The sequence below is a fragment of the Protopterus annectens genome, chromosome 2.part0, assembly GCF_019279795.1.
Source record: "Protopterus annectens isolate FY-2018-M chromosome 2.part0, PAN1.0, whole genome shotgun sequence".
NCBI lineage: Eukaryota > Metazoa > Chordata > Ceratodontiformes > Protopteridae > Protopterus > Protopterus annectens.
Window position 1 is genome coordinate 721,744,237 of NC_056728.1, and position 27,682 is coordinate 721,771,918.

Genomic DNA, 27,682 nt, shown 5'->3' on the forward strand with positions numbered 1-27,682 from the left:
AATAATGTATGCATATGAGAAATCAGTAACAAGGAAGTATGGAAGACCTCTTTCAGAATAACCTGCCTTCAACAGAGTATTGCAAATTTGGGTTAGTAGCTTACACCGAATATTCATTGTTTTAGAATTTATGAGTAAATATATTCAAATAAGCACCAGCATTTTCATTGTTTTGTGTTTTTAGACCAGTTTCTGATTTGAGTTCTCATCTTACTTGAGTGTAGATGTTAGACTGTTAGAAGGATTGATGGTTTCATTCCAGTAAAACTGCATTCTAGAATCAGAGTAGACTTTCTGCTTTTAGGGCTCACCACAGCAGATCACCGGTCCGCTATTGATTGGCAGTAGATTTTTACAGTGTTGAGTTGCTAGCCCGGCACACAACCTTCACAGAAGGCACCCTCACACGTACCTACCTGCATGTCTTTAAAGTTCACCTGACTGCAGGGAGGTCATGCATACAGAAGGCACACCAGCCGAGAATCAAACTGGAGAACTTTTTGCTGTGAGGCAACAATGCTAACCGCTGCACCACCTCAGAATCAGAGTGCAAAGTAAACATACTATGAATTGTTGAACAGCAGCTTTCTGGTGAAAAGTTCCTGATGGTATATATTCTCACCATAAAAAAATTGAAGTAGTTGTAGTAGTAGCATAACACTTTATTTGTAATTTTAATAATTTAATATTTTGTATGTGTTTCTGTTTCTTTTGTAAAAGATAATTTTTTCATGTAAAATCTAGTGCCAGATTCTGAAATGTTTTGGGTATTGAAGGACATCTATCATATTACAACACTACGCAGATACTGAATCCCACTTTCTACCCTGGTATGACATCATGCCAGAGTATGCTTTCTAGGCTATCTAATGCTTTACTGCTGCTGCAGTTGTTGTGTCAGTGAAACTCATTATGCATTCCTAGGGTAGCCAGGTGACAACAGAGCTTACAGCATAATGGCTAAGTTCAATGCTGAACATCCCCACAGCACCTGTGTGTCCACCGTGATACTGCATGTATCACACAGAAACTCCTGTCATGTATTCTATTCATGTATTATAAGGCACGGCACTGCAAAGTTAGCATGCTACTCAGGTGCATTACATAACTATAGTTCAGAAGTGTTTGATTCATCCACAGTGTGTGTGTGAAGGGGAAGGTTCACCAAAGTACAGCACGGTGTATGTGTGTGGTCCTTCTCACACTCAGCATAGCTCTTCATACAGCAGCATGTGTGTATGGTCCTTCTCACACTCAACATAGCTCTTCATACAGCAACATGTATGTGTGTGGTCCTTCTCACACTCAGCATAGCTCTTCATGCACCACAAAACTGATCCAGCTGTATGTTACTGGTTCTGCAAGTTTTTGTCTTTCCATCAGTAAATGCTCCCAGTACCACTACCAGCATATACGAGGAGCTATACATAAACCATTGCAGACTTTTCATGTTAATGGGCCATGCCATTACTCACAGTATTCTTTTTGGCATACAAAGCCAGTGCAAATTGTCTAATTACTTTGGTGTGCCTAAGCTTCTAGAACTGCATGCAGGGCTCCTTGATTTTTTATTCTCCTCTGTGGCTTGAGGAATGCCAAAGACCTTTTGCTGAATCAAGCACTATGTAGAGTCACTTCTCCAAGTATAAATTCGTTTTGAATCTCTCTCCCAATATGACTAAGATGCAAAAGGTGTGCTAAGATATATTTGGAATACAGTGCTCTTCACTTCCAAAGATTGTCTTCTATTAATGTTTTTCCACAGGCTTGAAAAGTAATATAATTTTCTAAAAAGGACATTCTGGTTTATATGCATCAGTTTAATGCACTATTCTGGGGGGTCCACACTCAATTTTTACTAAGCTATTTAATATTAGAATTTGAACAATGCATTTAGAATAAAAATGTATAAAATAATTATGCAGGTAGTAATTTTCTCAGCATAACAATATCCTGTAGAATGAGTTGGTATTAGATCTGGCTTGCCCAACCCATGGCCCTTGAATCACAAGCCAGCTTTTCTGTGGCCCTGTGAGGAGAGTTGAGTTGGTAGAATAACTTATTTGGGAGTGTTTTGTTGTTTTTTTTATCTTAGGAATAATCAGATAAAATATTCCGTAATTCCTAGCTCAGTGGCAGAAACACAGATGTTATTTTATCATGGTGGGCCATTAGTACAGGTGATAAGTTGAAACACAATAGCAGATAGCAGATTTAGGTTCTAGTGGGAGGGAATGTACATTAAAGTGTCTTTCTGTACTTTCCATAGAAAGTGTTTGCAAAAACACATTGGAGTTGGACATGACTTCCTTACTGTAAATATTATTTTTTGCAGTTTCTTTTGTTGATAAGGCTAGCCCCTGTGAAATTTGACTTGCAATTGAAAACCCCTACTATGACATCATGAAAAACTAATATCACAATACCTGACTATTTAATTTGTGCATAGGCTGATATATTTCCATGCTAATTGCAGCAACAGGAACATTATATGTTTTAGAAAGACAAGATCTAAGGTTGTCTTTGTCTGATTCAACCATTGGGTTATAGATCAGATAGGATCCGATGTTGGTGCTTTTCAGTAGCTTTAGATCAAGTAGTCTGACTCCCCCTTTACCCATAATTCCCTCTTTTCCCAAAATACCTCAGATCTTATTTACTGCTTGATCCAGAAGGATGCGTTTTCGAGGACTCTGATTTACTTGGCAGACCAGTGCTTTCCTTGAGCTATTTTGTCCTATACTTGGTAGTTAATTCCTTTAATCAGTTTTTTACTTAATTTTCTAATACTTCATTGATCATCCCCCCTCCCAAAAAACAGTGTGCGACTATGAGATGGGGGGGGGTTCTTAACCCATTGTGTATTGTGACAATGTTGGTGAGATCTTTACACCTTTTGACTGCCATTTTGGACAAGTCTTGTTTTAAGAAGTGTTCAGCCTGCAGCCACAAAATTCTGCTATAGGACCCCCATTCATTTTGTTTCTACTGCCTGGGAGTAGCACACTTGGATACTGACTGTGAGGTGTGTGCCTGTTTTAGATCCAGATTTCTCCAGGAATGGAACAAGCTAGTCCTAAAGGGCCTTCTTTCTGCTCAAGTGGCTCCTCCTCCTCCTTCTTTAGCGAATCCTTCTCAGGCAGAAAGCTGAGAAACTCAAGCCATCAAAGGAAAAGTAAAAAGAGAGAGACAAACCCAGAGAGAGAGAGAGAGAGAGAGAGGAAAGTAATATGAGAAGAGTATAGAGAAACCCCTAAAGTGGTCTCCAGACCCTGCAGTTCCCTCGGATCCTGTACTGAAAATGCCTAAATATTTGGATCCAGAAACATCTCAAATCCATTCTCTGATGTCCTGTCCATGTTTCTCATTTGAGCCAGAGATTCCTAGGCTTCACTCCCACTTTCTGCGAGAAAGGCATCCATCTTAGCCACCTTCAATGGATTTGTCTTTGAGGTCCTTACATTCAACAAGAAGCATTCTAGAGGCAGATGTAAACAGGATGATGTAGAGGTTCCTTCAGATGTTGATTCAAATCGGGATCCTCCTAATGTTGACCTCACTGGAGCCCTTGGGTAAGGCCTCATTTATCCTTCCACTAGTTTCTCATATTCAGTTCAAACCTTTGAATCTAAAGGCCACAGATCCAAGCCTTCCCAGAACACTAATGTTGAAGTTGACAGTCCATTCTGCTTCAACTCCGTCTGTCACCTTTACTGTCTCAACTCTGGTATTGCCAGATAGGGACAACTCTCAGAACTGAAACCTTGGAGCCAAGGCTTTGCAAGCAGGTTTGACTCCAAAGTTTTCAGATTTGTTCCTTCCCCTCTGTGCTTCAGTGATTGACAGCTCAACTCCATTGTCAGCCTGGCTAGATCAGAGCAGAGGATGTCCCTCCTATCTCTTTTTCAGATTGGAGAAGCACTTCTTTGACTCCAGTTGCATCTTCACTATTTGCAGCGTTTGAAAGGGTTCTCTCCACACTGAGAGAAGAGGTGTCTCCATCATCCATGGCTCCTTTCCAACCTCCATTGATTACTGCATTTGAATCTGCATGGCCCAGTCAATGAGACAGTCAGCCACCTTCAGCCTTAGGGGTGCTGTTCATGCAAGTACCAGTCTGATTCTGAACCTTCCCTCAAGCCTGTATGGGACAGGTTCCTAAGAAATGGAGACCTAGACTCCTCTCTGGAGTTAGTCTCTAAATATGTAGATTTTAATGAGGGAGAAGGGTATCCATGGTCGCCGCTAGAAGGCATCACCTTCGGTGACATTCTTGAATTGAAGAAACAGCGAGAGGGCCTCCAAGGAGCCCTCTCCTAAGAAGTCTGTGGGGCTGGTTCTACTACTTCTTGTGTGGTACAACCCACTGATGACCTTACAGACCTAATTGTATAACAAGCATGCAAGGAGCCTGATGTGATAGCGCTGATACCACAAAAATGGGACAAGATTTTTATTTGCCTTTAGGGCAAGGATACAGTAGAGCAAGGGTCCCCCAGTGGATGCCATGGTTGTAGCAGCCACAAAGAATGAACTCTCAGAGGAGAATACCTCTATCCATTCTATAACAGGGAGTTGAGAGCTTTGGACAGATTTGGGAAATAGACTTCAGTGACTTTTGCAGTTAAGAGTGCTGAATTACCTCACCCATACAACATGCTTCAAGAGAGACTTGATAAAGGAGCTGACCAAGTCTCTCTTAGGTAACCTACTGATGGATATCCAGAAATCAGTGAAGTGATAAATGTCTACCCTACAGTATATGTCAAACATATCCATATGTTTACTGTCCAGAGCAGCTGATGGTATGGCCAAGGCAGCAGGCACTCTATCTGCTGGCATGCCTGGATGTGCTTGTACAACTTTGTGGAAGGTCTCAAGATGTCCTTAATCAAGGCCCCTTTTCATGGTTTGACTTTGTTTGGACCTAAGGTGAAGGAAACACTCACCAGAAGTGAACGGGAAGGTAAGACAGTAGGAATCCATTTTTCCAACCCTCAAAGGACCTTTTCTAGGAGCCAGAAAGGGGGGAAAACTGTGGTTCATGAAATCTCATGGATTTAGCCAGGACATTCTAGACAGACCTGCCCCACCCCTGAGCAGAGAGTAACTTTAATGAACATCATCCTAGTGGCAGAGGCTGACCACAGAATCAAGGGTTTTGTGGTCCTTTCTCAGGGAAACCCTACCAGTGCTCTTGAAAGGTTGCCCAACTACTACACTCTGGAGTTAGTTTGGGACATTTATCCCTGGACCCTCAAGCCTGGTGTGCCATCATGTAAGATTCATGGATGTAGATGATAATCACCAGAAGCTAAATTATTCCGTTTGTTTCCCCTCCACAGAAAAAGCGAGAAGGAGTCCAGGCATACCACCCAGTCAAATGAGATCTGCAGCAGCAGAAATAAAAAGCTGTTAGAGAAAAGTGTCATCCAGCATGTACCCCCAGACCAGTCAGGGTCCAGAGTTTATTCCAGGTTCTTTTTAGTTTGGAAAAAAATAGGGACCTCAGGCTGATTTTGGACCTAAACCACCTCGATCAGTTCATGAAACAGACAAAATTCTATATGGTAATGGTTCAGTCCATTCTACATCTTCTGAGGAAGGATGACCATACCTTTCAACCTCTTAGCTCATGAAATCTGGACAAATCCTGACAAAATGGGGGGATAGGTCCAAAAATAGGGACACAATTTAAATATTGCTCTTATAAAATTAGAATTTTGCTAGAATAACAGGATTTGTGTTATCATGCATTTTCTGAAAGATATGATATCTGAAACTCAAATGCATGTCATTATTTAGTGACTTTAATCCTTAGATCATCCTAGAGATTTGTCTAAAAACACAATTTTTATGAAGAACAGACTAAAAGTATGAGGTAAAAATCTGGACATTCTATGGATATCTGTACAGTTGAGAGGTATGATGTGCTTAATCAATCTCCGGGATATCTATTGTCATATCAAGATAGTGAGGTAGGAGATTTCTCCATTTCTAGCTAAGAGCCAATCATTTTCAATTCAGAGGACTGAGCTCTGACTCACTACAAGCCCCCAGGTTGTATGGTAGTGGTAGTAGCATATCTCAAATTACAGGGGTCCCAGATATTCCCATATTTAGAGGATTGGATCCTCAATGTATTATCCAAGGATCTATTTGTCCAACACAGGGACTTTTTGTTCCACATTGCCTCACAGTTGAGGATCATAGGCAATCTTGCAAAGATTCAGCTAACACTGCTATAGCTGAAAGAGTTTTGGGTGCAGCCTGAATACAAACTCTAAGATAGCCAACCTTCCACAGTCCAGAGTGTTGTTCTTACAACAAGTAGCTTCAGAAATTCTTCTCCATTCTTCTCCTGCTGTGAGGCTTATTCTCAGACTTTTAGGTTTAATGGCTGCTTCAATCACATTGGTTCCGCATGTGAAATATTGCATGAGAGTTCTGCAGTGGACTGTCTTAGTTCATTGGTCCCTGATGTCCCATCAACTGCATGCACTGATATGCTTTACACCAATTTGCAAGAAACACATTAGTTGGTGGTTGACCTCTCCCATTGTATCAAATGGTTGACCATACTCTTCTCCACCTCCAGTAGTCACAGTCATCAGGGATGCTTCCCTTCTGGGGTGGGGGGATTGGACATTTCAAGGGGAACAAGGCACAAAGTTCTTGGTCACTCATAAAGGCCAGTCTTCACATCAGTGTCTAGCATTGTAGGCCTTTCAGGACTCCCTCCTTGAGGGTGTGATAGCTATACAGATGGACAATATGGCAGTAGTATGGTATAGCAACAGACAGGGAGAAACCTGTTCTCATCTACTATGCTGGGAAGCCATTATGGTTTAGCAATGGATGATGTCTTCCCACTGCTTTCTGATTTTAACACATATACTGGGGACTTCCAATGTTCTGGTGGATAAAACTGAGCAAATCTATTCTCCTGCTCCATGAGTGATTCCTCAATCAGTTAAGGGCAATACAGATTTTCAGTCACTAGAGCCAACCTTACAACACTCTTTTTGCTTCATACCTAAACAACAATTGCAGCAATTACTTTGCCCTGATCTCTCCACAGCATCAGTCACCGAGGGATGCTGAAGTTCACAGTTGGCCCCTGGGTCTCCTCTATGCCTTTCCTCCCATTCTTCTCATAACAAAATTTCTTCAGAAAACTAGAAGGTGCAAGGCCAGAGTATCCTTATTACCCCCTTCTGACCAGCTCTGGCAAGTTTGGTTTCCCTTCCTCTTTTGTCTAATACATCCATCCTGGGTGCTGGATCCACACTCTTATCTTCTAAATCACCCACCTGGTCAGCCTCACCAGGATCTAAAGACCATCAAATTAACTGCATGGTTCCTCCAGTTCTGATAGTAGCCAGAGATGCCAGGCTTTCTGCTCCAAAAATCCACATATTTTATTTCAGTAAATGGAGAAGATTTATCATATGGGCTTCTTCCAAAGGGCTGGATCTCTTTTCAGCCCTTCTTCCATCCATTCTAGATCTCTTGACAGAGCTTTTTTTACAAGGGATCCAGCTTCTCTGCCACCAAAGTACAGTTAGCAGCCATTTTCTGTTTTCACATTGGGCATGATCAGACTTCTATTGCTTCTCTAAATATTTCAAAAGCTTTTTGAAGGAAACCTTCCTTTTTCTCCCTGGGACATTACAATCATGCTTCAGGCTTTAACAAAAACACCTTTTGAGCCTGCCACTACAGTAGACTTCAGATATCTTTCTTGGAAAACACTCTTTCTGGTGGCTGTCATGTCTGTAAGGTGGGTTATGGAGTTGCAGGCCTTATCTTGCAAACCTCATGTCTGGTCTTTCATCAGGACAGAGTGTCTTTAAGAAAAAATCATAAATTTCTCCCTAAGGTGGTGTCTGAAATGAACCTTAATCAAGCAATGTTTTTCTCAAAATGTTCTAACAAAGGAGAGTATATTCTACACTTGTTAGATGTCCATCAGCAGCTTGAGTTATATTTGCACAGAACAAAGAATATAAGAAAATCTGATCAGCTTTTCATTTCTCTGTATATAGCTACAATTGGTCAAGGAGTATCAAAGATCACTATATCCGGGTGACTTTCTGACTGTATAATGTTTGTGAACAAGAAGTTGAGATTGTCCTTGCACAACAAACCAAATACTCATTCTATGAGGCTGATAGCTACTTCTACTGCCTTTATGAGTAAGGTTCCTATTATATACCTTTGTGTCTCACTACAATCAGGATGTGCATTTCAGATCCCATACATCCTTTGTCTCCACCATTTTCTGGAATATCTTTCCTTGATACCTCTCAGGTGTCTCAATAGCTTGGAAATATATCCCAGTGGTTGAAATGGACAAACATTTTACTTGCTATAATGCTAGATCCATGTTATCTAGTTTTTTGTCCAGTTCAGTATCCCTCCCTCTGTCCCCCTGCCTAAATTGTTCTTTTTTGCTCCTGTCAATGTCTGGAAATGACCAGGGGCCTTGTTCTTGGACCCAGCATGATTGTTGCTGTTTTTCATGTTATTGCCAGGTTTTTGGTCCAGCATGACAAATAGGGATGTATACAGTGGCCGCCAGGTTAGTGTTATGTTTATAAGCAGGCAGACTTGATCTGAGGTATTTTTGGTAACAGGTGGGATTATGGGTAAGGGAGGCAACACATCCCTGGATTCAAAGCTTCTGAAAAGTACAATGTTGGATCCGGTCAGATCCAGTAACCCAATGGATGAGGTGGATGAAAACTAAGACAACACAGATCTACCGTTATAGTAATTGCATAACAACTACTGTATGCCTTAAAGGTGGACCACCTTATATGGAAAATTATCATACAGCATGACATAGTGAATTCGCTATGTAAGTCAGCAATTGCTCTACTAAAAAAATAAAATAAAATAAAATAAAAAATAGTTTTGGATTACTTAGAATGTTTTGCTCATATCTTTAAACCATGTTTAGTATTTTTCATGTCATTTTGTGGGAGTGGTTATGCAGGAAACTTCAATAGGCAATGAAATTAAAACAGTAAAAAGCACGTTTAATCTGTACTGTTTTCCAAAATTATTTGCACTTTTATGAGTAGAAATAAAACTTGAAATAGTTAAATGTAAAAACTAATGGATGCAGATACAGAAGCTTTGAAAATATGTAGTAGCTGTGCTGTAGTATTTTTTATTTTTATTTGTGTAAAGAATCTTAAAGCATATTAGTCACATCCTGAAGCAAGTGTAAGGAACAAACCCATGAAATTAAGTAAATTGTGTATAACCTCCTTACCATTCTCAATAACAAATTATGATATTTTTCAAGGAAAATGTGTGTTGCTTTTGCATTTTATTTCATTGATAAATAAGGCCCTTTGAAATTTTTCTCACAAGTGAAGATGTCTGCCATGATATCAGGAAAGAATAAACCACCATGCCTAAGTGCATAAATTAATATTTAGAATACTGCATTTCCAACCAAATGTATTAGTCAAGAGTTTTTTTTTTCACTTCCTAGAAAGATTAGTTGTAAACTAGATTGAACATTTAAAAAATGTGACAATATAGTAATGAAACTATAATGTGAGTAAGAAGGCGTTCTTCTAAACAGGTAAGTTATTTTATTACCTATACATTTTTGCAATGGTATATAAATTATTGTCTAAGACACAAGACATCACTTTGCAAGTGTCATTACAGAAGAAAATTGAATAAGTAATGAAACTAACAAATCAAACAGCAAACCATAATCTTATTTTTTTTGCAAAATCTCTTGTAATTTTAGCATGAAGAATACAAATGAAACTTAAATTAAATGTAAATCAAAAATGCTTCAGAAATTCTTCAATACACTTTAGGAAGGTCTTCCTTCTCAGCTGTTTGTCCCATTTGGTTACTGCCTGTTCATAAGGTAGATGATATACTTCATACTCATCTGCGTTTCTTGTCTACTAAAATACCCGAGTTGTAGGCTGATCACTATTTTCGTTGTTGGATGACACTCGTTTTTACAGTCGAGTGTTTTACAAGGTTTGGAAAATATCAGTGGATTCTGAATGTCTGCCTTTTACACACTGCAATTTTGTTGTTGTTTTTTGACATATTTTTGTGAAAGCACGTCTCCTTTTTTGTTTCTGGTTCTAAGTTATAGAGGTATCTTCCCCTAATGTTGGTCATGATTGCAGATATTACTTCTCTTCTTCATTCTGTAGAAATAAAGCAGGTAACATATGCTTATGTTATGCAATAAATTGCTTTTCACTCTTCTGTAAAGTAGAAAGGATAACTATCAAAATTGTCTTTTTAGTGTAAAGAAAAAAAAAATTACATTTGCCTTCAAATTAATACATGTAAGCTTTCCATACGGATTGCTAAGGTTGCTAAATACATCACAGGTTGTTTTTTCTTTTTATTTCTACTTAGCCTGATGGTACATGGACATCCACATTTAGTGATGATGTTTGCACTCCTGTATCCTGTGAGAGGCCCAGAGCTCCAATTAATGGCAAAGTTCATGGGACTGGATATGCTTTCAATGACAGCACTGTTTATAGCTGCAACTCTGGCTATGAGCTACAGGTCAGTGATTCAATATTTCTATCATCCATTTCAAATATTGCAAAACTCTTCAGCTGTGGTGTCTTTTCTTTTATCTTTATTCAGATATTTTTTTATTCTGAATTTATAAGCTATTTTCTGATAAAAAGGCCTATAAATGAGATTTATCACAGCTTACAAGATGAATTTGATGACCATGTTTACATGTCAAGTTGTAAAGGGGTGCAGGAGATGATGTTGCTGCCTAACAGCAGCTGGCTGCCAAGTTTGCTTTTCAGCTGGGGTGCCTCCTATGTGGAGCCTTTATGTCCTTCTTGTGTTTTTGTGGGTTTTCAGTGGGTATTCTCATTTCTTCCAACACCTACAAGATATACTGGAGGTTAATTATGTTTCCGTAAATTGCCTGTAGATTTAGGAGTTGTGTCTGTGTATGCTGGGATGGGCAAGCATCCCATCCCCTGTGTTAACATGTCTGCCTTGTGCCCACCAAGTACCTTACCCATGACCCTGAAATGAGCTGAATGAGTAATAGGATAATGAATATCTTTACATTTATATGCATATATATTTTATATATATATATATATATATATATATATATATTTTTATATATATATATATATATATATATATATATATATATATATATATATATATATTTATATATCTACACACACATACATATACGTTTTCTACACACACACACACACACACACAGACACACACACACACACACACACATCGGTATTATATATATATATATATATATATATATATATATATATATATGTGTGTGTGTGTGTGTGTGTGTGTGTGTGTGCATGTGTGCATGTGTGTGTGTGTGTATATATATATATATATATATATATATATATATATATATATATATATAGAAATATAGATATAGATATATAGATATATAGATAAATATAGATATAGAAATGTATAGATATGTGTCCAGCCATATACTATGTTTGTGTGTGATCATGTCTATGTGGAATTGTAGATCATCTCTTTGTGGAGTTATATGTGCTTGGGGATTGTCTTTGGTTGGTGTAGCTGTACATTGACACTTGAAGAGGAAATGCACACTCCTTTGTATGGTCAGGGGGTCATACTTCCCATGGATGGATAGATGTGCACTGTTGCAGTACCATTTTAGCAGGCAGCCTTGTCACTAATACAGCTAACTCTAATTTGTGTTAGTTATGCTGTTGAAGTACTGTTTGTTCATTTGCATACATTTTAAGCATTAGAAGCAGCCTTTGAGCATTGTAACGTACACCACATCCAGCCCAAGTGCTTGTCTTTTTATGAGCAGAGTTTGGCCCTTTTCTTTACATTTCCTAGAGACCTCCTAGCCCTGTCCACTGTCTACCACATCTGTGAGATTTGCCCAAAACCTCTGTCATGAGAACATGGGAAGCATGTAGTATATAATGATGTACGGTGTATTGTAAGTAGGTGGGTACTGCTCACTTCATGGTAAGGGAAACATTATTTGAAGACCTATAGTGAACTACTACAACCAGACGCAGACTTTACCCTCACATCTTAAGAGTATTTTAATAATATTTAAACACAACAAGTGATATAACACATTGCACTTGACATTGAAAAGTTTTAGTGAGATGGTTAAATATGTGGTTAAATGTGTGGTGTGCAGTATAACGAGCAGTGACTTTTTGGCTGTAGTAATCATTTACAGAACAGGTAAAACAAATCATCAGTCTTGATTTTTTTCTCTCCTTGCTGTTGTTCCTTTAAAATCTATCTCTCAGTGCCTGTATCTTGCACCATTCAGTGGTAAATTTGGCTAAATGATGGTATCTGTTTTTGGTGGAGTTATTGTGCTCAGGTACTGATCACATTTCTGCAATAATGGTCTTCTGTGGCCGTATACATCTCAGTATATACCTTAGTAGTACATCACTTTTTTGTTCTACTTGTGAGATTCTTTACTGAGGTTGCTATATACTGACACATATTATGTAAATCTGTTTTGTTCTGAATATAAACATGGACTCATTTGACTGATATTCTCTATAATGTATTCTTTGCATTTATATGTGCCTTGTGGCCTACTACACTCAGTTTTACAGCAGATTTGTTTTATGTCATAGTTCTTTTTCTAGCAGCATCTATAACAGATAATGCATATGCTTTGGAAGGGTTTTCCGAGCAAGGGTTATACAAGTGGTTGCCATGAATGCCTACATTAGGTTAGTTAAGTTAGGTTTTACATATGATACTCAGCCATGCACTTTCTTTTCTGAGTCAGATGATCAGTTAAAATAAAAGGAAAGAAAAAAAATGGCTTCTGGATTCAAAACTGCTTAAAAATGACTTGGGAAAGTGAAAGTACAGTTGTGTACACTTACCATAAATGTAGATGTTCGAGTGTATTCACTGTTGCAGTCATTACATTTGGGTAATCTGCTGGAAGGTTGCCCTCAGTTGGCCTGATTAACAAAGTCTTGGGTCCTGTGTTGGTTGCTGTCCCTTCTTCCATAACGTCATGTCATTAGGGGTATAAAACATGCAGCCAATGCCATTACATCAGTTTTTCCTTGCTCCAGATGTCAGGTGCTCCCCAAATGGGGAGCAAATAAAATTAAAAACACAAAAAATATACCTCCAATCCCAAAAGCAAATACACCAAAAGGGCTTTTAAGCATAGTGAAAGAAAGTAGAGGTATAGCCAGAGAAAAAATAGAGGGCTGGGGGGAGGGTAACCAGTACTGCAACAGAGAATACACTTGAACATCTACATTTATGGTAAGTGTACACAACTGTACTATGTTCTTCGTGTTTCACTGTTGCAGTCATTACATTTGGGTAATCTGCTGGAAGGTTGCCCTCAGTTGGCCTGATTAAGTCTTGGGTCCTGCGTCGGTTGCTGTACCTTCTACTGTGACATCAGGTCATCAGGGGTTTAAAACATGCAGCCGATGCCATTACATCAGTTTTTCTTGCCCTAGATGTCAGGTGCCCCCCAAATGGGGAGTAAAATAAAAAAAAAAAAAAATATATATATATATATATATATATATATATATATATACACACACATATATATATGCAAATAATTAAAAATATATAGCGCCAAACAAAAGCAAATACACCAAAAAGGCTTTTAAGCATAGTAAAAGTAAGTAGAGGTATAATAAGAGAAAAACAGGGCTGGTGGGAGGGTAACCAGGACTGCAACAGTGAATACACTCAAACATCTACATTTATGGTAAGTGTACACAACCGTACTATGTTCTTCATGTTTCACTGTTGCAGTCATTACATTTGAGTGGATTCCCAAAGCTATGGTTGGGAGGATGGATTTATACAGCATTAGGACTGGCTAAAAGGCCCTGCAAAACAGCAGTGGCAAAGCCAGCTCTGGATTTAGAGAAAATTGGTAAGTGATAATGCTTGGTAAAAGTATGAACTGAACTCCAGGTAGCAGCTTCTAGAATATCCCTGGTAGGAACACCTCTGAGAAAGGCTGTTGAAGTAGATGCAGCCCTGGTGGAATGAGAACTGATCCCCTGGGGGACAGGTTTTCCATGGTGCTTATAACAGAAATGAATACAATGGCTTATCCATTTAGAAATAGTTTGCTTTGAAATAGCCTTTCCCTCTGCCCCTGCAGCAAATGCTACCAGCAGTTGTTCAGATTTTCTTCGAAATTTAGTCCTGCCCAAGTAGAATCTAAGTTGTCTGTGTATGTCCAATGAATGCAGAATCCGCTCCCCCTTGTTCTGTGGATTGGGAAAGAAAGTTGGCAAATGAATGGACTGATTAAGAGCCACACTGGATACCACCTTGGGCATGAATGATGGATTGGTCCTGAGTGATACCCTGTCCGCATGAAAGGTGATGAAGGGCTTCACTGCCATAAGGGCCTGTAATTCAGATATTCTTCTAGCTGAAGTGATTGCTAAAAGGAAAGCTGTTTTCCAGGACATAAATTTTAAGTCTGCAGTAGCAGCTGGCTCAAATGGAGGTAGAGTGAGTTTCTCCAGTACAAAGTTAAGGTCCCAGGCAGGGGTTGGAGCTCTCCTGGGGGGTCTCAAATTTTTGGCCCCTCTGAGATACTGCTTTAGAAGGGGATGAGAGAAGAGGGGAGTTTCTGTGTTGTAATGAGCCGAAATGGCTGAGGCATGGATTTTTATTGAAGAAAAGGACAGGCCTTTGTGAAGCATCTCAGTTAAGTATTGCAAAATCTGAGGTAAATTGGGCATTGCTGTGCTCATCCCTTGAGACTGATTCCAGGCACAGAATCTTTTCCATTTGTCAGCATAAGATTTTCTAGTACTAGGTCTTCTTGCCTCCAAAATGACATCCATCACAGGTTTGCTGAGGGATGCTAAGGGGGATTTAAGTGATTAGCCAAGATGCAAGATTCAATGTTTGGAGCTGAGGGTGCAGGATTTGGTTCTCCTGCTGAGATAGTCAGGAAGGTGTCTGAGGCAGGTGCCACGGTGAACTGTGTGACACACTGTGCAGGAGTGGGTACCAGTGTTGGCGAGGCCAGTCTGAAGCAAACAAAATCATTTTTGGTTTGCCCTGCTTGACTTTTAGTAGAACTTTGGAGAGCAGAGGCAGAGGGGGAAAGGCATAGACTAAAAGATTTTTCCAAATGAAGGACAGACCATCCACTTTCCAGGCTTTTTTTGTGATCAGTTCTTGTGCAAAATTTGTGCAACTGGTAGTTCTAGGGTGAGGCAAAAAGATCTATGTCTGGGCTCCCCCATTTGCATGTCAACATGTTGAAAATCTGTGGTTCCAGTTTCCATTCATGTGGGTCCATGAGATTCCTACTTAGTTCATCTGCCAGAACATTCAGCTTTCCTGGCAGGAATTGAGCTTGTAGTTGTACTTGATATCCCAAGGCCGTGTTCCACAGTGCCATGGCTAGTCTGCAGAGGGGATAGAAATGTGTAACCCCCTGCTTGTTTATGTACCACAAAACCGTGGTATTCTCTGTCCTTATCAGTAATTGTCCTGGATGAAGGTAGTCCTTGCAGGCTGTCAGTGCATTCTGTACAGCTAGCATTTCTTTTTGATTGATGTGAAGGTGCATTTGATTTGGGTTCCATTTGCCCTGAATGCACCTCCCTGCCAGATGAGCACCCCATGCATAGTCTGATGCGTCTGTTGTCAGGGTTTGAGTGGCAGGGGGTGGTGTGAATGGCAGTCCCTTGTTTTGGTGGCAGGCCTCTGTCCACCATAGGAACTCTTGGCGCAGGCAAGGTATGATAGGAATCATTGTTTCCAGGCTGTGACAATGTTGACTCCATAAGCTTTTTAAGTACCACTGAAGTTTCCTCATATGCAGTCTTGCATATGGAATTAGAAGAATGCAGGAGGCCATGAACCCCAAGGCTTGCAGTATTTGCCTTGCAGATAGCAGGGTTTTTGTGGCCACCTGTTTGAAGTAAGTCACCAAATGAATTTGCTTTTCTGGCATAAGGAAAGCCATCTGGGCAGCTGTCTTCAAGCTTGCACCCAGGAATGTAATTTTTTGAGAGGGTACCAGTTGTGATTTCTTTTCATTTATGGTGTACCCTAGACAAGTTAGAACCCTTTTTACAAATGCCAGATGTTTTAGAAGAATGGCCTGGTTTTCTGCCTGAATTAGACAGTCATCCAGGTGTGGATATATTTGAATATTTCTTTGCCTGCAAATTGCAATTACTGGAGCCAGGCACTTTGTGAATACCCTGGGCGCAGTAGACAAGCCAAAGGGCAGGGCACAGAACTGATAATGTATACAGCCTGCTTTAAAGCATAGGTACCTTCTGCAAGATTCCCTGATTGGGATAAGCAGGTAAGCCTCTTTTAAATCTAGAGTTGCCATCCAGGCATCCTTGCCTAGCATAGGAAGTAGCTGGTGAAGAGTCAGCATCTTGAATTTTGGAATGTCCAGAAAGGTGTTTAGAGTGGACAGGTCCAGAATTGTACACCATGATTTGTCTTTTCTGGGTACCAGGAAAAGTCTGGAGTAGAAACCGTGTCCCTTTTCGTCTTCTGGTACTAGTTGAATAGCCCCCATGTTTAGGAGGGAAAGTACTTGTTTCTGAGCCTCTGCCCACTGATTTGGGGGCAGGTCTGGCCATCCGTTTGGGGTTAGCAGCGTGAGGAAATTAAATCTGTATCCCTGGGACACTATATTTAACACCCATTTGTCCTGGGTTATAAGTTGCCAGTTTCTGGAATGAAGAGCCAGTTTTCCCCCCAAAAAGGCGGCTAAGAGATAAGTGCTTGGTATTTGTAAAGGGAAGTCATTGAGACTGTTTACTATAGGGTGGTGCCATGTTGTTTCCAGATTTGGAAGTGGAAGCACCTCATTGCTTAGTTCTGAAAGTCCCTTGGGACTGAAACCTGGTGCTTTTGGATTGTCTGGGTTTGGCTGGAGTGGCTCTGGAGGGAGCTGGAAAGGACCAGTTCTTAGTAGGCCAGTGCCTACTAAATCTAGGAGGTTGCACTTGTAAGAATTCTTTAACTGCTTGCATAGATTTAGCTTTGTTTTCCATCTTTTTTTAGAAATTCTTCAGCCTTATTGCCAAAAAGGTGGTCCTGCTGTAAAGGAGCATCCAAAAGCTTTGCTTTAACATGATCAGGCGGAGATTGCTCCTTAAGCCAAGCATGCCTTCTAAGCACAGATTCAGTAACAGCAGCCCTATAAGAGGCCTCTAAAGAATCAAAGCCACATTGCAAAGTATGTTTGCCAACCTGTACAGTTGAATGCAATAAGTCCTGTAAATCTTTATTCTCCACACAGTCAGAAATCAACATCATTTTCTGTTTTAGCAGTCCCATGATATGCTGTTGATATTTTAGCATATGGAATTGACAGTTTAAAGCCCTGGTTGCTAAGGTTGCAGAAGTATAAACCTTTTTACCCCATCTATCCATCGCCCTGGAGTCTTATCAGAAAGGGTAGGATTTTTAGCAGTAGAAGCCTTAATGCCCTTGGGGCCCTGAGAAATGGTTTCAGGGTCTGCAACAGGATTTTTGAAAAGAAATTTGTGGGACTCAGGACCCCTGTAGTACCTGTCTGGTTTGCTAGGGGCTGGAGGCAAGGTAGCAGGGGCCATACTGGATTCCAAAACCACATCATCAACAATGTCTAGTACAGGAGGTATAGCCAAAGGCCTATGCTGAGGAAGAAGAAGGAAATCCCCTAAGCCTCTTTTTGGATTCAGAGAAATCCAGACTTTCCCAATGGAAATGCTCCCTTAAGGTATGTAAAGTTTCCCCAAAAGAGAAATCCTCAAGTGGAGAAGCAGAGGGAGTAGAATCCTCTGCATCAGAGTCCTCATAAGTAGGTATGGACAAATCCAGATCATTAGAAGAGTCAGAAGAAACAGAGTCCTGTTCAGAAGATTCATAGTCAAGCTCAATCCTAGGCCTCTTGGAGGGGGGGGGGGGGTTGACTACCCCTGATTAAAGGATTAAAGTAATTAAATCTTCAGCCATTTTGATCAACTGTTTTTTAGGCAATGGGGCCTGAACATGTGGCCTGGGCATCGTTTTTTTAGATATATATATCGAGATTTAGGGCTTAGTATTGAAGTTAATGTCGGTTTAATATACAAGTCTGTAGGCCTGAATACAACCTCAGAAGCCGGTGCCTGCTCAGCGGCTCCAGACCCATCCAAGGTAGAGACATCCACGGGTTCCATCTGCAAAGCATCTCGCGGCATACTGGAATCCGAATGGGTTTCAGCAGAGGCCTGCTAATCAGAAGTAGCAGGTATCAGGGGCTGCGAAAGCGCCTCACTGAGTACCGGTGAACTGGCGACTGGCTTAGGAGAAGCGTCATCGGCTCTTTTGGACCTCAACAGCCTGTCTCTGTCTTTTTCTTTGTGTTTTTTTTGGTATTCTGGTAGTCGGATGGCTAACAGATGACATTTCTAGATTATTAAACCGAGAAACAAAATATTTAGAAGCAACAATGTACCGATGATGGATAGCATGCTGATTATATAAAGCACAAAACCGACAGCAAGGTACGTCGTGGTCAGGGCCTAGGGAAGGACTACAGTACAAATGAAAATCCTTATGAGGTATTTGCTTCCCACAGGTAATGCAATTATTAATTTTTACTGACATCGGTAAGGAGCAAGAAAAAGTTTCCCCAACAGGGTACTTAGCTTTTAGTTAGACTTCAGTTCTGAAACTCGAAAACGAAAATTTCAGGAGTCGGCCAACCAGCATTTGTGAACTGCTTCTGCTTCGGGCACCACGCGGCAAGAAAGACTAATGTAATGGCGTTGACTGCATGTTTTATACCCCTGATGACCTGACATCATGGAGGAAGGGACAGCAACTGATGCAGGACCCAAGACTTTGTTAATCAGGCCGACTGAGGCTAACCTGCCAGCAGATTACCCAAATGTAATGACTGCAACAGTGAAACACAAAGAACATCAAGCGGACCAGCAAATAGAAACAGAATCCTGAGAAGCAGTATCATAGAACTGATTGTCACTTTATGTGGAAGGGGGAGGTGCAACACAAACTGGAGAAGATAGATTTACTATAAAGTTGTTGGCTCTTGCAGTGCTATCATAAATGAACTGTATCCACAGATAATTTATTTTATTTTCTGCATAGAAGAACCTAGATTGCGTAGCTTTATGCTACAGATGACTGACTATCAAAGATGTCAACATAGTTTGCAATGAACCTACAGTGTCAGAAATTACTTAACAATTTTTGCCAGAGAAGGGGCAGGGGTCTCTGGGTTTTGAGTAACAAGTAGCATGTCATCTGCATATTTCAGTATATATGGAGTTTTTAGTAGGCTAAAATTCACCATATATTTAGCAATCTTTCAGTGTACCTGATGAGGTGGTTTATTGCAATTAGAAAAACAATGGTGAGGGGGGCATCCCTTTTCCTTTGTCTAACCCCTTTCTCCAACTGAAAGTCATCGTAGGTAACATTGCTGTTCATCACATACGTGGAGGAGATTGAGTATAATATTATGATCCATGACTTGAAATTGGAACCAAAGTCCTAAATATCTACAGCTTTTATATAAATTGTTATTATATAGTATATTTTTATGTATTTATTCTATTCTGTAAAAAGAAAGGATTTTGTTAAGTCCACAGCAAATATTACAACAGCCATCTTCTCATCTGCACACAGCAAGCTATTTTTTACCAGACATCCATGAACATTACCCAACTGTTCTTGGTGAATACCTTTGGGTAGCAGTGTGTTGTAACTTTAAGAAGCATTTCCAAGTGTGGGCTCATACATATAAATAGGCAGCAGTGCCATTTTGAGAGAACAGTCAGAGTGTTAACATGTATGAGTGCAGTAGTCAGTCTGTTTATAAGTTTATTTAAGTTTAAGTTACTAAGCCTCAGTTCTGATTTGTTTGTGTGTAATAAAGCTGCTTGAACTGAACCACAGCTGTTCACCTGTTTTATCCTCACTGGATGAGGGACATGGTGTCAGAATTGAGACTGAGAGTGCAACTTCTTCAAGCCATGAGGTGGAGTTAACAGTGAAGGTATATTGAGCAGGTTGGGAGATATAGTGCTTAAACGATTAAAAAAGGCCAGAAACAAACTTCAGGTAACCAAAACTCACACAAGATTTATTCATAAAACACAAAACGTATTATTAATCAAACAAGAAGCACAAAACGCATTATTGGTTAAACGAAGTATTCAAAACCGCGATATTTGATAAAATTATCAGAAATACTTATATGAGGTTCAGAGTTACTTCTGATTTGCATAAAAAGTATATTTAAAGTAAAACAAGCACACGGAAAGTATAATGAGCACGATAAGAGGTCAAATGGGCATAATGAGTACAATAAAAAGGCAAAATAAGCATAAAAAAAGCAAGGCAACTGCATATTTTTAGTAAACAGCTATGTTTTGACATGAGCTACTATTTCACATTGACCAAAGCCATTCAAAATATAACTAGAGTAGTTGAACTATTTCAGAGTGTGTAAAGTGTTTGCAGTGTATGCTTTATTACAGTACAATTATTTTAAATAGTTTACTGTGTGCAAAGTAAAGTTATTTTGCAAGTGCAGTCAAAATACAGTCATTTCAAAAAGTTTCTTGTGCTGTGTACATTTATTTGCAAAGGGCCGCCATTTCAAAGTGCGTCTTATACTGTACAGAGTTATTTCGCAAAGTGCAGTCATTTCGAAGTGTTTCTTACACTGATGAGGGGTTTCACAAAGTATATTGATTTCAAAGTGTTTTTGTGCTATGGAGACTTATTTTGCAGAGTGCAGTTATTTCAAAGAGTCTGTTGTGCTACTGGGCATAATTACAAGTTGTGGCATAAGTTTCTGACGTATATGTGTGTATGTTCATACATCATTACAAGGGTCTTTACTACTGTGTGTTGATATGGCAGAGGCATTTTGCAGACCCAGTCCACTTCTGTTTGATCCTAATATTGCAGAGAATTGGAAAGTGATTGAGCAGGAATATGATATTTCAAACAAGCAGCTTTTTCTGACAAGGATGTACGTACGAGGGCATTTATTTTGCTTAACTTAGTGGGGTCAGAAGCCACTAAGAGAGAGAGAGCATCCATTTGTGTATGTGCCAGCAGTATATGCAGCAGAAGGGGAACCACCACATTGTTGTACAAGCTGAATCAAGGGAGTAGTGCTTGAAATGTTAATTTAGCAAAATATGTAATGAGATCAAAAGCCAGGAGAAACTTTTGCAGCTTATATTACTGACTTGAGAAACAAAGTTAAAAAGTGCAGATCTGGTGATATGAAAGATGAGTTGATAAAGGACAGGCTTATGTTTGGTGTTAATAATGCTGCAGTGTGAAAGATTTTGCTTTGTGACTGTGATTTAACATTGAGCAAAGCTATAGAGATTGGTCAAATACATGAGCTTACAGAAAGGCACATAAGTATACTTGCAAGTGATGAGCATGGTTTCAGCAGCCTCTAGAGACAACATAGACAGCATGCAGCACGTGGCTAGCAGAAATGAGGTTAAGCACATGGCAGCTGCAGCCCATGCGGGTTTTCCAGGGAGATTCCCTAACTTTCCAGCAAGTTCTAAGACTTGCTCAGTAAAACGGACATGCTCAGTGCAGTATAAGAGTGAGTCAGCAAAAACAAAGTCAAGTCTTATTGTTAACTGTTGTAACTGTGGTGCTAATCATGAGTCTAAAAGAGAGAAGTGTTTAGCATTTGGTCAGCAATGTCACAAGTGTAAAAAATTGAACCACTTCCAAAGGTTTTGTAAATCAGGCAAGCCTCATTCAGTTATTAAGAAAGGTCACTCAGAAAAGCAAGTTGATCATGTAGAAAGCTACAACTGTACTTTCTATGTAGACGGTGTATAAGTTGTCGGGGAAAAGGTTAAAGCAATAGATTTGTTGGCAAAGAACAAAGTGCTTTGTACTGTCCTGATCTGTGGTAAACCCATGGAGCTTAAAGTAGACACTGGTTCAAAGTGCAGTGTTATGTCAGCAGAAATATTTGCTAGAGTGAGAGCTGGTGAACAACTTAATTTGGCCAATTGTGCAAAGCTTGTTACTTATGAAAGTGAAGAATGCTATTCAGCTGGGAACAGTTATAGCTTGCAGTTTTATGTAATCAGAAGACCTGTGCAGTCATTATTAGGCCTCAGAGACAGTTTAAGAATTAAAGTTCTTTCCTTTACCAAACAAGTCCATCATGTAAGCACATGTCATAGTTCTAGCTTTACCGATGCTATTTTCTCAGAGTATGTTGATGTCTTCGAAGACAAGCTAGGCAAACTTTCAGTTGTGTACTCCACGAAATTAGACCCAGAGGTCAGTCCAGTAGTCAGACCAATGATAAAACTTCCTATAGCTATGCAGGACAAAGTCAAGGTCCAGTTAGATAAAATGGTACAACAAGTTGTGATTTGTCCAGTCACAGAACCAACAGACTGGTAGTTGCTCATAAGAAAAACTCAGATGAAATCAGAATATGTATTGACCCAAGAGACTTAAACAAAGCATTAAAGAGGCCCCATCATCCTATGCGTACTGTTGAGGAGGTTGCTACCCTCATGCTAAATGGCACTGTTTTTTATATCTTGGATGCAAAGAGTTCATTTTGGCAAGTAATGGTTGATAGCAAATCTTCACTACTGACTATATTCAGTACACATTTGGTAGATACAGATTTCTCAGAATGCCTTTTGGAATAAATTCTACCAGTGAAGTCTTTCAGCATGCAATGGAGCAATTTTTTTTCAGATTATCCATGTGCTATAATAGTAGATGATTTACTGGTTGGGGGCAATGGAGAAGCAGAGCATGACAGAAACCTCAGGAAAGTTTTGGACAGAGCACGTGAAGTGCACCTAAAGCTCAATCTTCTGAAATGCAAATTCAGGCTACCAGAAGTTACTTATGTAGGTCACTGATTTACCAGTACAGGCTTATGACCAGATCCTTCCAAACAAACAGCCATTCTTGAGATGCCAGCTCCAGACAATGACCAAGCAGCCTTAAAGTGTTTCCTTGGTATGGTTAACTATTTGGGCAAGTTTATATCAGACTTCAATAAGTTATAAGCACCTTTAAGAGAGATGACATGCAAAAAAAATGTTGCCTGGTCATGGTTGTAATAACCACAGAGAGCATTTGATGATCTTAAACAGAAAATTGCCAGTCCATCTACGTTAAGATACTATGATGTCCACAAACCAGTAATTCTTTCCTGTGATGCTTTAAAGTTTGGTCTTGGTGCAGTTATTCTTCAAGAGGGCAGACCGGTAGCCTATGTGTCTAGAACTATTACCCAAACTGATATGCAGTATGCTCAGCTTGAGAAGGAACTTTTGGCAATTGTGTTCGCATATTCAAAGTTCTATGATTATATTTATGGCTGAGCTATCCAGATGGAGACTGATCATGAACCTCTACTCACTATTTTAACAAAGCCTATGCATACAGCTCCAGCAAGACTACAAAGAATGATGCTCAGATTACAAAAGTACAACTTAAAAATGGTCTATACAAAAGGCAGACTTCTTTATCTGGCTGATACCTTATCCAGACCACCAGGAAATATCACAGAAAAGCTTGTTGCAGAGAATTTTGACTTTGATGTCATGGAGGTGATTAATTTTTCTGCCATGACACTTGTTGACCTAAGAGATCATACAAGGACTGATCCAGTTTTGCAAAAGCTGAACTATGTTGGATGGCCATCAAAGCAATCTTGTGTACGAGCAGAAGTACAACCTTATTTTCTTATATATATATGAGATGTTGATGGAAGATGGTATCATTTTCAAAGCTCCTAAAGTTCTTCCTTACAACACGAGTACATTCAGATTTTGCATTGTGGCCACCCAGGTTCCAAACCTACCAAAAGAAGGGCAAGATAACTAGTATTTTTGCCTTCTCTGTCAAAATACCTTGATAAAGTGATTTCATCTTATTCAGTATGCAATAATACTAAACCTCATTTGCAAAAAGAGTCACTTCAGCTAAGCCAGACTCCTGAACTACCTTGGCCAACAGTAGCCACTGACATATTTGAATGGAATACTCAAAATAACGTAATGTTGGTAGACTCTTATTCAAACTGGTTTGAGATCGATCTGCTACCTAACCTAACATCCAGTACTGTTAATATTAAATTGAAATATCATTTTTCAGTCCATGGTAGTCCACACAAAGTTATTTCTGACAATGGTACCCAGTTTGCCAGTCAGTTATTTCAGAAATTTGCAAAACACTGGGACTTTATCCATATTACTAGCAGACCGGAATACCCACAATCAAACAGCCTGGCTGAGCGTGCAGTACAAAGTGCAAAGCAATTACTAGAGAGGTCAAAAACTGATATCTTCTTGAATTTACCAAAACAACCTTGCCTATCAGTTCCAGTTTGTTGGTGCCTAATGCTAAAAACATCAGAGCAATCAAAGCCCAACTATTTATGAAGTGTTCCCTTCAGAAGTCCAGCTATGATAAAATCAGCAGATTTCTTTGTCCATCAAAAGAAAGAAAGACAGTGAGGATGCAAACGGCAAAAGGTTTTGATTGAATTGGTTCAAGTGATGTGCCGAGCTGAGATCCTACTTAGTGGAATTTGATGGTGTAGAATACAAGAGAAATTGCAGGCATCTTCTTCCGGTGTCTGAATCGATATCACAGCATCATACCTGATACAGACTCTAGATATCAGAGCAATCCAGACAATGTTCCTGTTGAAGGACATGTCTCAGTACCTATTCCCATTCCTGATGATGTCCCAGATGTACCTGAAGTTGAACATTCATTAAAGACAGTCCCTGTTACTAAACCCAGACCTAATTTTTATGTCACATGATCAGGTCGTATTTCTAGACCTAGTATAAAATACACAGCAACCTGGGCATGGTTGTTTTATTTGTGTTTAGTTTTGCATGACTGCATGTCAAAGAATTAGTTCTGTATAATTGCATGTTGAAGGATCATTTCAGTACAATTCTATGTCAATGAATGTTGTCCTTTTCAGAGTATGACTATTTCTCAATGATGGAGTATGTAGAACAGAGCCTGTGTTATAACTTTAAGAAGCATTTCCAAGTGTGGGCACGTGCATATAAATAGAGAGTACGTGCAGGCAGCAGTACCATTTTGAGAGAACAGCCAGAGAGTTAACATGTATGAGTGTAGTAGTCAGTCTGTTTTATAAGTTTAAGTTACTAAGCCTTAATCCTGATGTGTTTGTATATAATAAAGCTGCTTGAACCAAACCCACAACTGTTTGTTTTATCCTGAATGAACCAGTGACACTGGGGCCTTCTTCAGACCAGCCTGTGGAATTCCAAATTCATGACACTGATTCTGAGGAGTCTTCCTCAAATGAAGACTCCTTAACATATTCCACCCAGATCCCTTCTCCACTGGAATACGCTTCCCCAGAGGAAGAGTCTAATGTGGGTGACTCTTCCATTGAAGAGCTTTCCTTTGTGGAAACTGTTAATAAAATGAGGGAATTCTTAAAGTGGGATTCCTTTCAAATCTCTGAAGAACAAAAGAGATTTTATGAGCTAGTCCAGCTGGATGCTCCTGCCCCTTCAGAAGTTCCACCAGTCCTGCCAGCCTTCTTAGATGCCTTTAAGGCAGCATCTAAGACCCTGACTCACGGGCCCCTGCCCCTAAAAGACCTGATCACTTCTATAAAGTGCTTGAGGATTGCAACAAATGCCACTCAGCTGACCCAGCTGTGGTTTTCATTACTTCAGATAAATCTTCACGGCTATCTCCCTCAGCCAAACTGCTTCCTTCTTATAAGGAAAGTAAAATTTTGGAAAGATTTGGTAAGTTCTATACCTCTTCCATCTTGGCTATCAGGGCTTTAAATTATCAAACACACATGTCTAGGTATGCTCTGGCCTTGCTTTCTCAAGCTTCGCAGGCTATTTCCCAATTGCCTGCCTCAGAGGCTAAGTCACTGGCTCTTTCTATCTTGTTAGCCTCCTCACAGGCACCTAGACATCCAATCAAATGTAGTTATCGTGCAGTTGAGGCCTCTTCCAGAGCAGCAGCTTCTGCATCTGTTCTCAGAAGGCATTCCTGCTTATGTTTCCAAGCACTCCCTGATAACATAAAGGCAAAATTGCTTGATGCTTCCCTAGATAAACAGCTGTAGAATTATTTAAATGACTGCAAGAAAAAGGTAAGGGGCTTCAGGATTTGAAACACTTGCTTGTTTCTGCAGTTCTAAAATTTCATAGGAACTTTTCTGACAAGACTGCTTTTGTCAGGAAACCTGCTTGCTCCTCCACTTCTACTCCTTCTGGAACTAGGCCTTGTAAGTCTTCTAGGAGACAATCACAAGGCTAAGGCTCTTACTTCTGCTGCTGTTGTTCCTTTTCAACAGCCCTTTCAGCCCAGACCAAGTCCTTTGTGATGCTCTGCCCCCCCCCCTTCCAAGTCATACCCCCTTGTCTCTTCACCTCTTTCATTCCCTTTCGGCTTGGATGGAAACCACTCAGAACTCCTGGGTGATTTTGGTTATCTGAATTTGATACTTTATGACTTGTTCCCAACCTTTCAGGGAATAACTCACCCCCTACCCCCCCCCCCCCAGTCAACGGCATCTGTTTCTCCTTGATGCTTGTTCAACTTTCCCATCAAGGCACCATTCAATCTGTCCATCCAGACCAAATGGGAAGGGGATTCTACTCCAGGATGTTTCTAGTTCCAAGAAAAGATGGTCCTTGGGGGCCTACATTAGATCTTTCCCAATTAAACACTTTCCTGGTGGATCCTTCTTTCAGAATGATATCCTTGCCTGCTCTCCTTCCCCGGTCCCTCTTCAAGCCTTCTTAGCTTCTCTGGATCTCAAGGATGCATATCTGCATATCCCTATCATTCCTCACTTCAGGAAGTTTTTGCATTTCTCGGTGGTTTCTTTGCACTTTCAGTTTACTGCCTTGCCCTTTGGCCTTTTTACTGCTCCAAGGGTATTCACAAAGTGCCTGGCCACAGCTATTGCCTCTTTAAGGCTAACAGCCCTACAAGTCTACCCATACTTGGATGACCTGCTGTTTCTGGCCAACAGCCCAGGCTTATTAACCCAGCATCTGAACATAGCAAGTCCCTTTCTGCAGGCTCTGGGTTTCTCAATAAATTTCAAAAAAATCATCTCTTTCATCAAGTCACGATCTTATATTCTTGGGGTGCAGGTTCAGCACAGACTTGTTGATGGTTTTTCTTCCTGTGGAGAAAGTAACTTATCTCAAGACCTTCATGGAGGCTCTTCTGCTTCTTCCTTCCACCACAGCCAGGGAGTTGCTGAGATTGCTGGGGTTCATGGCCTCCACTCTTCCCATGCTGCCCTTTTCAAGGCTACACACGAAGAAGTTCCAGTGGTTTTTGAAAACAGTTTGGTCCCAGCATGCCCATACCTTAGCTGTCTTAATTCCCCTGCTCCCCTGCCTGAAAAAAGAGTTACATTCGTAGATGCAACAACTCAGTCTGAACCCTGGCCTTCCTCTTCAGATACCTCTACCAGTTTAGCAACTTTTCACAGACACCTCACACTTGGTTTGGGGGGCAACCTTTGCTTCCAAGAAAGTTCAGGGTCTTTAGCGCCCTTCTCAAAGGAAAGAACATATCAACATCAGGGAAATGAGGGCTC

At 40.1% G+C, this 27,682-nt stretch overlaps 1 protein-coding gene across 3 annotated transcripts in view; it reads left to right on the forward strand.

Annotated features, from left to right (window-relative positions):
• SVEP1 (sushi, von Willebrand factor type A, EGF and pentraxin domain containing 1) overlaps window positions 1-27,682 on the forward strand; it is a 2,252,988-nt gene that overhangs the window by 1,720,940 nt on the left and 504,366 nt on the right. For all 3 annotated transcript variants that reach the window (XM_044061036.1, XM_044061037.1, XM_044061038.1), the window contains exon 40: window positions 10,414-10,569. In XM_044061036.1, coding sequence (XP_043916971.1) covers window positions 10,414-10,569 — 156 coding nt within the window. The remainder of the gene's footprint in view (window positions 1-10,413; window positions 10,570-27,682) is intronic.